This window comes from Solanum tuberosum, unplaced genomic scaffold (assembly GCF_000226075.1).
Source record: "Solanum tuberosum cultivar DM 1-3 516 R44 unplaced genomic scaffold, SolTub_3.0 scf00309, whole genome shotgun sequence".
Taxonomy (NCBI): Eukaryota; Viridiplantae; Streptophyta; class Magnoliopsida; order Solanales; family Solanaceae; genus Solanum; species Solanum tuberosum.
Window position 1 is genome coordinate 454,006 of NW_006239232.1, and position 12,590 is coordinate 466,595.

Sequence of the window (12,590 nt, forward strand, 5' to 3'; positions counted from 1 at the left end):
AAGAAAATTTAGGATATTAGTTTGAGGGTCGTTTTTAAGCCAAAAACATAAGTTTAGGATATATTTTTAGAATAATATGTGTGAGTCATTTTTGATATGTTAAAGATATTTTGACTCTTTTCCGTAGTAAGAAACACACATATTCTAAAACGTCATTCGTTATACCAATATAGAGATATAGAAATGGAGCTGAGAAACTTCTTAGAAATTTTTAAATTATATGGTCGTCCATCAAAATCATAATCAATATATATTTATTCAGTTGAGTGATGATTGCTGGAAGGTGGCAGTGATGAAAGGCGCTTTACGTGCACTATATATGCGTGTGAAAATGGCAAACTTAGAGGACCACCTACATTTAATGGCCGATTCGGGATTAGAAGTTTATGATTTTTTGTAGAAATATCAAATTTATATATAAAAAAAAAATTAAATATATAACAGCTAAATAAAAATTATTAGATTCTCGCAAATCCTTATGTTTACTCTAGATCCGCGTCTACCCACAAACATCATATATACTTACAAAAGGCAGCGTAAAAGGCTTATCATGTGAGCTGTCTGCTTTGTTACCCACACATGTCGAGCTTCCTTTTCATTGACAATTTGTGCTTTCATATGGAGAAGTTGTGGCATGCATCTATCTCTCACGATGTGTTTGGTCTACTCCACAAATGTTTAAATATAATATAAATGCAGATTTAAAATTTAAAGTTTATAGATTTTTATGATAAGAAATGAAGTTGAGAGTGCATTAAGGGATTCATGTTTAGAATTATTGGAAAATAAATTGCATAAATAAAATTAAAATTATTTTTTATGCATGTAAAAGATGTTGAATTAGTATTTTGGTTTGTTTGTGTAATACGTTAATATTCTTAGTGAAAATTCTTATTCATGTCTTTGGCAATAACGTGCTCTTAGTTAAGTTGATAATATGTAATTATAATAATAATAATAATAATAATAATAATAATAATTAGATTCACAATTAAATATTTAGTAAATTTCTTTTTAACACATACATAAGATGAGTAAAATCTAGTACTAAATTTGGATGCCCACAAATTATATGTAGATCCCCCATTAATATCTACAAAAAGTCACAAACTTAGCAATCTATAGCAAGTTTAAATCCCTTAAAGTCCAAGAATATCAAATGACAAAATTTAAAATATTAAATTAGTTTAGCTTTAAAGATTAGTCAAATTAACTGTTATAAATTGAAACATGACAAATAAAAATGAAGGAGTATATATACACTATACTTGCCGTACTTTATTTTTTTTAATAAAATGTAAAAATGTGATAGCTACGGGACCAAAATTTCTCTAAATGAAGTCTGTGCCACCTCCAAACGTAACTCCTATTAATTTCTTCCTTTAATGCAACTGCATGCGGAAAAAACCTTTTACTGTAATATAGGTTTAAAATAAGTTATAAATATTTGTGTAGCTATAAATCACCACATTAGAGGTAGTAAAAAGAAAATTTTAAAATAAAATTTTTATTTCAAATTTACTAGCTAGCTATAGTTCAAATCAATGTTTTAAAAGGCGGGAGCGTGAGGCGATGCGTTTTATACAGTACGGGAAGAGGCGTAAGCACCGAGACAAGGGGCATAAGTCACATGAATCTATGGGTCGTAGTCTCATGTATATTCAATTTTATAATTTTATTACTAATAAAATAAGCAAAAGTAAACCTTTCAATGATTTTGCAAATAATTTTTTATAAATAACCTATAATATATAAAAATTATATTATGATTTTTATTTGAGATAAGTATTAATAATCAATAATTAAGAAAAAAAGTACTATGATTACTATTTGAGAAATATCATTACACCAATAATAAAAAATATGATTTAAAGCAAAAAAGGTTCAAAAAATAAATTAAAAATGCTCGGGACTACGTTTTTACGTCCTGGACTTATGTTTTTATGCTCGAGGCTTACGCCTCAATTTTTAAAAATTACTCCTTATAAATCTACTTCTTTAATTTACGCCCCGAGTGTTTTTGATACGCCCCGAGACTCCCCCTGAAACTCACCCAAAAACGTTTTTGAAAACACGGATTCAAACTATCAAACGTATGTAACTTAAATCCTTCTCTAGATGATACACCAGTCTTACTATACAAATAACTTTTTCCAGACAACATCTTTTCAAATCTTTCATGATTATCATCTCGCTTATACATTACTAAAAACACAAGGAAATAGTAACAGACAAAATTCTATAGTTACGGTGAAATTTCTCATGCTAATTCTGTTTAGCTATGAATTAATATAAAAAAGTTTAATTATCTAAAAACTTTTTAGCGACGAATTAACTGAGAATTACTGATAAATTCCATATTTTGTTGTAGTATTTACTTTAACTTTTATGTGTTAATAGTTTGAAGTGGAAGTAGTGGATGTGATCGAACCAAAGTCTAGTCCATGTCACACAAATTTAGATACAATTCCAAATTGTATTATTTTTAATTTTCTTATCCAAAACAAGGTACCCTACTTGGAATAGTCATTTAATTTGATAGCATCATGTGATGCTGCCTGGTCGAAGGGCCAATATAATACAGAGCTGGTACGGTGGACCAACTTTACAGTACCAATATAACGTACATAACATAACATGAAATCTATTTATCATCATATTCAAATTCTACTTTGTAAATCAGAAATTAAATGAGAGTGTGTATATATATTACTATATATAATAAGTGGGAATATCTTTTACTTACCACATGACAAGTGTTGAATGATATGTGCTTGATAGTGTTGTACATTCTTCTTTTATGGTTGTACCTTTAAAATTTATATTATTGGACAATTTAACACCATTAATTACCTACTACTTTATTAGCCCAAAAGTTTGACCTCATTGTCATATGAATTTGAACAAATTATATATTATTTAAAGTTACATAAAAGATGCTATAAATAACAATAATTTGCAATTAAAAATATTTTAAAATCATATAAGAAATTTGGTTGACTAATTGGAATAGAATAAGTAACATGTACTATTTGAAAATAACGTCAAAATTTCTAGAATTCACAATAAATTAACAACTGAAAATATTTATGATTGTTCACGTGAATTGAAACATGAGTAGCCTATATTATTCAAAACTAACGCAAAAATACTATAAATCACAACAATTTAATAACTTCAAATATATTTTTAAGTAAAACATATAAAAAATACGACTGATCTTCAAATTCCATTTATATCACATAAATTAAAACAAAAAAAATTAATATTTATCACGGGCACCAAATATCTATATTTTTTACTATATATAATAAGTGGAAATATCTACTACTTACCACATGACAAGTGTTGGATGATATGTGCTTGATAGTGTTGTACATTCTTCTTTTACGATTGTACCTTTAATTACCCATTAATTACCTACTACTTTATTAGCCAAAAAGTTTGACCTCATTTGGGCCTATTTATTATTTATATGTTTTCAATTTTCAATATATGTTCTCTATCTAATTCTTTTTTTCAACCTTTTATTTTAAACTTCTTGAAATTTAATTACCTATTTATTACTCTCTCTCTCTCTATGCACTTTTAATTGTTATGATTTCCTTTTTAGAGTCAAACTATAAGAATTTTAACTAATATTTTACAATGTGTTTTTTCATCATATTCATAGGCAAAAGTCTATATATATATGTCACAAAAGCAACATATATCATTTACAAATGACTTAAAAAGCATTAAAAATTACAATAATTACCAATTTAAAATATTTAAAAGCTATATAATAAAATACGTTGACTCTCAGAATTCTAGCAGGCTCACATATATTGGGATAGAAAAAATAACACCTATCATTTTAAAGTTACCAAAAAAGTATTATAAATAATAATAATTAACAACTTAAAATATCTGAAAGACATTTTAAAAGGGTTAATTTTGTAATTTTATCCATATCACATAAATTAGGACAAAGTGACCAGTAATGTACGTTATTTGAAAGTTACATAAAAATATTATAAATCACAATAATTAATAACTTAAAACATTTTTTTTAAAAATGAAAATTTGGATGACTCTCCAAATTTCATTTGTGTCACATAAATTGAGACAACAAAAATAACATATATTGGGTCCGTTTTGATTTATTTGTCTTATTTTTTTTGTTTTTTTTTTTATATTTAAAAATTGCGTAAAAATACTATAAATCATGATAATTGACAACATAAAATATGTTTTGAAAAAAAAATACAAAAAATTCCACTGATTCTTGAAGTGAATCTATCGTAAAAATACTATAAATCATGATAATTGACAACATAAAATATGTTTTGAAAAAAAAATACAAAAAATTCCACTGATTCTTGAAGTGAATCTATCGTAAAAATACTATAAATCATGATAATTGACAACATAAAATATGTTTTGAAAAAAAAATACAAAAAATTCCACTGATTCTTGAAGTGAATCTATCGTAAAAATACTATAAATCATGATAATTGACAACATAAAATATGTTTTGAAAAAAAAATACAAAAAATTCCACTGATTCTTGAAGTGAATCTAGGCCTCATAATTGATTCTACTAGTGTTATGTGTACAATTATCTAATGTCCCACAAAACTATTTTGTAAACCCTACTAATTAGCTTATTGCCTCCTAGTGTAGGACCTCCAACATCTAATCATAATAAATTGAACCACTTCCAACTATTATGTCAATCTTTTTCATGGTGTATTTGGTACGAAGGAAAAATATATTATTAAGTATTTAGTAAGTAGCAAAAAAATATTATCTCGTGAATATTTATATGTTAATGTAGCAAAATCGTGTGGTGGCAGGATGAAATGAGAAGTGAGGTAACTCAAGGGTGAAATGGTCAAGGAGCGGGGGTTGGGGGATTGGATGGATGTGGGGAGGAGTATAAGGAGATAATGAACTTAATGTCACTTATTTTTTCTACTTCGTTAAGGAAAGTCATTTTTCTTATCTTTTAAGAAAGTTATTTAATTTTCCGAGAAAAAATATTTTAACGACCAACATATTTTTGAAAAATATTTTCCTTAATAGCAAACACACCCTAAAAGGTTGGAAATTATTGATTTGGACTTTTATTTTATAGATATTGAGAGAAGCCTTTATGAAGAAAAAAAATGAAATTGCTCAATATATATACTTCAACCCCCTTTTTTATGGATGGGGGATCCGGCTCCCCTCCATTACCCTTTCCCTCCATTTCGTCAAGTGCACGTCTAGATTAGAGATATGTGTCATATTAAAGTTTAAAAGGTCAAGATTATATTATATTAACAAATATCATAACCATAGTTAAGTCAACTAATTTTTAGAAAAACTAACTCTCCAAATTTGATAAGGATTACAATATATTCTATACAAAATTTGATATTTATTAATATCACTAATTTCATATTATATTTTTGTATTTAAATATTAAATTGTAAATTTTTAGTTTTAAATCAATTATTTTTAAATGATAAAAGATTGTTATTCTTCGTTCTTTTAATTACTTCTGATCAATTCCAATGTTCTCCTTTTTTGGATCATTTTTCAGCTTATTTAATTCTACTAAACATTTGCTAGAACGGAAAATGATTTTTTTTCTATTGCTACAGTACATTTTTCAAAAAAATATATAATTAAATAATTGGAATGGATTAGTAAGATAAATAAAATAGATATCTTCTTATTTCTTATAAAAATAGTTTAAAATAAAATTAGATTTCAACAAAAAATAGTTTAAAATAAAATTAGATTTCAATAAAAAAAACATTTAAATTGATTGAGTGACTTTTTAAGTGAAATATCAATAGTTGAGTGACTTTCTAAGTAAAATATCAATAGTTGAATGACTTTTGAGTTATAATCATTCATTTCATATTATAATTTTGTATTTAAATATTAAATTGTAAATTAAAAATATAAGATGAAATTAATGATATTAATAAATATCAAATTTTGTATGGAATATATTGTAATTCTTACCAAATTTGGAGAGTAGTTTTCTAAAATTAGTTGACTTAATTATGGTTATGATATAATCTTGACCTTTAAACTTTAAATATGACACATGTCTCTAATCTAGACGTGCACATGACGAAATGGAGGGAATGGGTAATGGAGGGGGAGCTGGATCCATTTTTTATATATAGAATTTCTACAATAAAACTAAAATTCCAAATTAACGTACATATACGTTCACATAGGTGTACATATCGATTTAGTTTGGACTTTTCAAATTACCAAACCAAACCAATTATATCGAATTTTAAAATCTATAAATCAAATCAAACCAATAAAAATTGAGGTTTTCAATCTCAATTTTTTTAAAGATTTTTAATTTTCTCGGATTTTTCCTGATAAAGTCTTTGTGGCACAATTATATGACCGATAATTAGTCGGTCTTCATAACATATTTCTTTTGTCAATATTTTTGAAGTCCAAGAATAGGACTGCTTGGTGTGGAAATACACAATTAGTTCCAAATTTTACAAAAATATAGGATTGTGTCAAGAAAATTCATGTGTGACATGTTTTCAAAAAATCAAATTTTATTTAGAAGTAAAGACTTTATAGTAAACATATGAATCCACCAATTGGACTTGATAAGTAAGTTCATGCGTAAAATTCCGTACTAAATATATATTTGAAGAAATTCCATATACAACAGAAATTTAATATTGTCATGACTCGATCGTGTGATCCCTAAAGTCAAAATTATGATGAGAAAAAAAGAGAGCATTTATTTAAAGGTGACAATGCTAGTTTTGTCGGTGTTGACTATGAAATTAATTGGATATTTGAGAAAATTGTAAGATCAAATTCAAGAAGATCATCATAGGAACATAAATTAAGTTACATAGTTATTAATCGAACTAGTAAATTTTGAATACTAAATTATTATTTGGAAAATAATTTTTACTAATAGCAATCATTGGGAGTATAATTTTTTATGTTATCAAGTTATTTTTATATGTTATAACCATAATCTATCAAGATTACAAATTTACTTTTTTAAGGAGAGTTATTGTTACTTATTTTTTTAAAGATGCAATATTATAAAATTGTATGTATATCATCGGCTTATTTTTTAAATTTTCTTTTTTTGTGTGCAAATTTGGATGCAAAGATGAGGGAAATGAGAATAGAAAAATACAAAATGGAGAATCAAACTCTAACCAATAAGATAAAAATTTAGATAATCAACCAACTAAGCTATTAAAATTTTCTATATTATCAACGTATATACAGTAAATTATCAAGAAGATAAAAGCCATTCTATTTTTATAGAAGATGGAAAACATGAGTAATTTAATTCTAAGGTTCCGTAGTTTGAATGAATTTGAAATTCAAACTAAAGAAATTTCGAAGTTGTTTCCTATAATAAATGTCACACCGGCCTTATGTCCAACTAGAGAATTTTAAAACTATACTCAATCTTTCCATGGGGCTCATGGAATTAGAATCTTATATATTTACAAAACTCATTAATGCCTGTACGACCCTCTTATAATTAATTTCAACTCAAAACTTACTAGTCACTACATACCGCCTTTTATTTTACTTGCTTTTGATTTGAAATTGTTCTCGATTAATTACTTTATCTATCTCAGAATAAGTACTATTTTAATTTATTTTTACGTCTATTAAAATGTTATTGAAAAATGCAGTATTAGTCCCCAACTATATCTAATTTGGATCTCATTCGGAGAGATGCATTTGATATCAACTATCAAAAATTCTGATTAAATGAAAAGTATAATCTCATCCACTACACGATATTCTTATAATACTCAGATTACACAAATAAAGAATAGAGTTGTAGAAGACAAATTACGGAGTACAAATTCCAAGAAGCTCCAAATTTCGATGGAACAAAACAGAAGGGAAAAATCCAAATGAATGATCCATTAATAACATCACATGCAACTCATTAAAATTACTTAGATCAAGACACAACGGCTAGGTTAAAACTATATAATAAAAAAAATTTAAGGAAAAAAAACCAACAAAAGGTTAAACTCCTCATCTTCCATCAGTCAAATAACCCACTAAATAAAAACAAAAAAAAACTTTAGATCCCCAATAGCTAATTAATTAAACTAGAAATTAAACACAAATACTCTTATCTTTTTTTTTCCTTCCTTATTTACCCTTGCAAAAAAAAAAACAGTAATTAAACATTCGTTAAATTTCAGTACTAACCCAATTATTATTAAGTAACGTTGTGATTTTGAAGCATGGAATTTTTGCAATGTGCAATTGCACCTTGAATTGCATTTTGTAGCTCCTCCATAGTAGAAGAATCTGATGAATTTCCACCTGTCATCGTCTTATTGGTCGTCGGCGGCGTGTTGTACCCGCTTCTACTAAGGATCCCTGAATGGCTAGGCGATGATCTCATCGACGAAGGACAGCTTGACACGTAGCTTCTTCTCCTTGGATACCTCAAATTCCCAGAAAAAGAATGTGAAATTGTTGCATTTTGAGTACTTTCTTTGATCATAGAACAAATATTCTCTCTATTTTTGCACAACGTTACCGTACGTGACGAAACAATAACTTTCTCCGAAGGCTTTTGTGATAATTTCTCGTATAATGGTTTGACTTTCTTCAAGTACTTACGTATGACTTCTCTAGCCGACGTACTCATCCGTCTCACGGACGATGTCTGAGCAGGCAGAGTTCCTGAGATCCCGTCAGAATCATTGATAACATTACGGTTACTCTTATTAGATTCCTTGCGGAACACGGAAGAGAATCTCGCTAGCGAAAAACTCAAGTACTTATTAGTACTACTACTACTACCCGCCTTCTTGACCGACCCCGTATTAAGGCGCTTGAACTCGTCCTCCTCCGTGACAGAGCTAGGACGTGATGAATCACATCCGTCAGGGAGGAGGACGAGGTCTCTAGTACTCGAGTACGAGTACTGGGAGTCGTTGGAGCTACCACTGCTTCCCGTGGAGTCACGGGAAGCAGTGGTTGTGGTATCAGAGGAGGAAGAGGTCGAGGATGAGGCTAGAAGGAGAGTACGAACCATAGACAAACGAGGGGATTGATGGAGTGGAAGGAGCTGTCCTTTGTAGAAAAGTTCGTCAGCGGGGCATATGTTAGGGGAGATTTTTCGACTACGTGGAGAAAGGGGAATGGTGAATTCGAAATCGGAAGATGAAGATGAATGAGTTGGAGAAGAAGGAAGAGTGTAAGATTTAGGTTTTCTATCGGTTCTTCTTCCCATTTTTTTTTTTATGTAAAGAAACTACATTATCGATATTACAAAGGGCTATGGAGGTGAAAGCAAAGAGAGGGGCAGGCAGGGAGAGAAGTGGAAGAAAAATGGCTTCTTATATGGAGCACATGTTGAGACTTTAATTTGTGAAGGAAAGTGTAATTAAAAAGGGTCTAAGCTTTTTTCTAAGAAATGGAGTGTTGGTACTTTCTAAATAAAATAATTGATGGAACAATAACTATTATAGAACTAATTAAAGATTGAACTTTGGGCTAATGTTTTAGCAACTTATTTCCTCCCATCTACAATAATGAATTTTTGGGGAATAAGGGGTAACATACTCTTTATTACTTTTTTACATTTATTTTTATTTGTTATATTTGGACTTCTCAGTTTTCATATTTATTTAAAAAATAATTTACTTGTTATATTTGGACTTGTCAGTTTTCATAAGATTTTAAAAAATAATAAGTGATATGACAAATATCTTCAATATCAAGTCTTAAAAAAAATATTACTATATTGTAAAATATGAAAAAATAATCATTTTTTCTTATTAGACCCTTTGTCCAACAATATTTGTCCACTATTGACTTTGTATAATTCTTAAAGTACTATAAATAGAAGGATAATTTTACTATATCATCATTTGAATATTATAATAAATGTAATAGAGAAGTGACTATAATTAATGTTAAAGATGAGTTAGAAATTAAGTACAAAATTATTCATTAATTTTATAAAGTGAATAAGTATTATCGAATATCTCCAAATAGTATAATAAACAACTTTTGTTGAATGGAGGGAGTAAGTTAAAAATGATAAATAAAAATCTATTTTGAAATGATGGACGAGAAAAAATGACATAGAGGGGGGAGAGTTGTTAATGACATCAATAAATGGATAGTCAATATTTATCCTTTTGTTTCCTTCCAAACTTTTTAAAATTTTTTTAGAGATAGTTGAAAATTTATTGAAGAGATAATTAATGCATTTAATTTTCGATAAAAAGTTTGAGCAGATTTATAAGAGTTCTAATTTCTCACACAAAAAAATTGTTGACTATCCAAGTGAAGGGAATACTTTTGTTAAATTACTTATATTAATAATAATAACGATAATATTTCAAGAAACAAAGTTGTTTAAATCATCAATTATTGAAATTGGGTAATATTTTATGAATAACAAAGTTATTTTTTTTATAAAAAAAATATTTCAAGTACAATATTTGATAAATAGTTATTTCTATCTAAATAATTAACCTCAAATATCAACAAATCAACGAGAAAATACAAATTAATTAATCAATGATTAATTATTAAAAAGTGTATACGCAATCTTATATTTCATATTCTGAATGTAGTTTCAAAATGTTGCAAGTAATTTAGGTATATATAATTATCATCAGTGTTCTCTTTTTCTTTTTCTTTGAAAAAATGAAAGGAACTGAACACATTTAATTCCAAAGATTAGAATTAACATTTGATTTGACTCGATGCAAACCGAACCGACAAATGGGACTTAACCATTAAAAAAATGTCATAATACATACAACTGTTAAGTTTGCTTTAACTTAATCACAATTAAGAAGATAATAGCCATACACCTGTATACACAACTGTTAATTTGGCTTTTAACTTAATTACCATTTAGAACACGACAAAATCCAACTAATTATCTCATCCTATATAGGGACAATCTAACTTTTCTTTATAACCATTTATTATTTGGAATCCACTCATCTAACTAATTCAGATTTATCTAATGTGAGGTGCTCTCAATCAAAAGTTTCTTCATTTTTAAAGCTCAAATTCAAAATTTTTAATTACAAAATAGAAAATCACATTCATTCTCCATGTTTTTTTGGTGGTGAACGAGACGACAATAAAAGTTTTTTTTTTTATAACTATATGGTATGTTTGGAACGTGCTTTAATTTTTCGATTAATTCAGATATTTTCTATATATATAGAACTTACACAAAAGAAGTTAATCGTTATGTTTCCTATAAGAAATTTCTTCATTCCTACCTAGGATTTGAACCTGATATGTATTATTAAAAGTAAAAAAAATTCGTTTATTTCATTGCACCCCTTGATAGTGATCAGACAATAATACTTATTCTAGCTAGATATTTCTCCAAAAGGTGATAGGTTAAATTAAATCCAGAAAACAGGAGATGGGGTTGGAGGATTCATAAATGTGGTGAGAATTAGAGTATACATAAATGAAAGAGGGGATGGTGGGGAATTGATTTGAATTTTTCTGAAGAAAAATCACATGGGAAATGTACATATAATATATTGAGAAGTCCTTCTCACTTCTCAGCTATAATATATAAGTGCATCTGTCTTATAGTCCATGCATGTGCAGGGGCGGATTCCAGGGACGATGGTGTTCACTCAAATTTATTTAGTAAGAATTATATTTTTGCATATATAAAGATATAATGCATATATTGAGGGAGATTTTGAATATTTGAAATTAAGACTTGATATTGACTAGTGATTTTTAGATTCGAAAATATCTTGAGGTTTCAAGTTCAAAATTCAAGGCTCCACTCACCTTTTTACGAGGGCTTTTGTTGCATTTACTCAAAGGTGTCACGTGACTTGGACGTTAAAAGTGGAGGGCCTAAATAAATTACTGTTGGATTTATGTCTTAGCACTAGTGAGTACATGAGGGGACCATTCTAAGGATTAATTTATCTTCAAATTTTTAGACTATGATAGATCAATATCTTTTAACATGTCATAATTAAAAAATTCATTATTACAATTTACGTGACATATTTTAATTTTAATCGATTTCAAAAGAATGTCTGCTTTTTATAACCAAAAATAATTTACTCATAAGAAAATAAACTTATAACCACACAAATCTTTAAATTTTTCATCATTTAATTTCCATAATTTAAATCTAGTCAATTGTTATCATATAAATTGAGACAGTGAAAGTGCTACATTGCCTTAATTCACTTGTTATAGACAGATATACTTGTATGTATAGCCTCTAACTTTACTTTTAATGTGAGCCAGATACATACATATAATATTAATTACTATATATGTACATAATTGAACTACTTACTTTATAGGTGTAAAGAGAAAATAACAACCATAATTTTATGTGTTTTGTAGTGCATGCTACATATAACTTATATTGCATGACGACAATCTGGTAGGCAAGATATATATGTGACAATTATTTTCTCATTAGTTTAATTTCACGTGACTACAAAAGAATTTAGATAAAATAATTTTATCAATCTATAACAAATATCTTTAAGATTATCCTAGCTATATACTATATACAATAAAATTTTCTACAATAATTTGTATAG

At 27.6% G+C, this 12,590-nt stretch overlaps 1 protein-coding gene across 1 annotated transcript; it reads right to left on the minus strand.

The window, feature by feature from the left end:
• Positions 1-7,853: 7,853 nt before the first annotated feature.
• Positions 7,854-9,400, minus strand: LOC102589716 (probable membrane-associated kinase regulator 1). The gene has a single exon (XM_006359841.2). The coding sequence runs from the start codon at positions 9,254-9,256 to the stop codon at positions 8,231-8,233; it is 1,026 nt and encodes a 341-aa protein (XP_006359903.1). The 5' UTR covers positions 9,257-9,400; the 3' UTR covers positions 7,854-8,230.
• Between the last annotated feature and the right edge of the window lie 3,190 nt (positions 9,401-12,590).

Bases quoted from the DNA above. Each gene is read 5' to 3' on its own strand.
- LOC102589716 (XM_006359841.2), bottom strand. From the start codon at position 9,256: ATGGGAAGAAGAACCGATAGAAAACCTAAATCTTACACTCTTCCTTCT.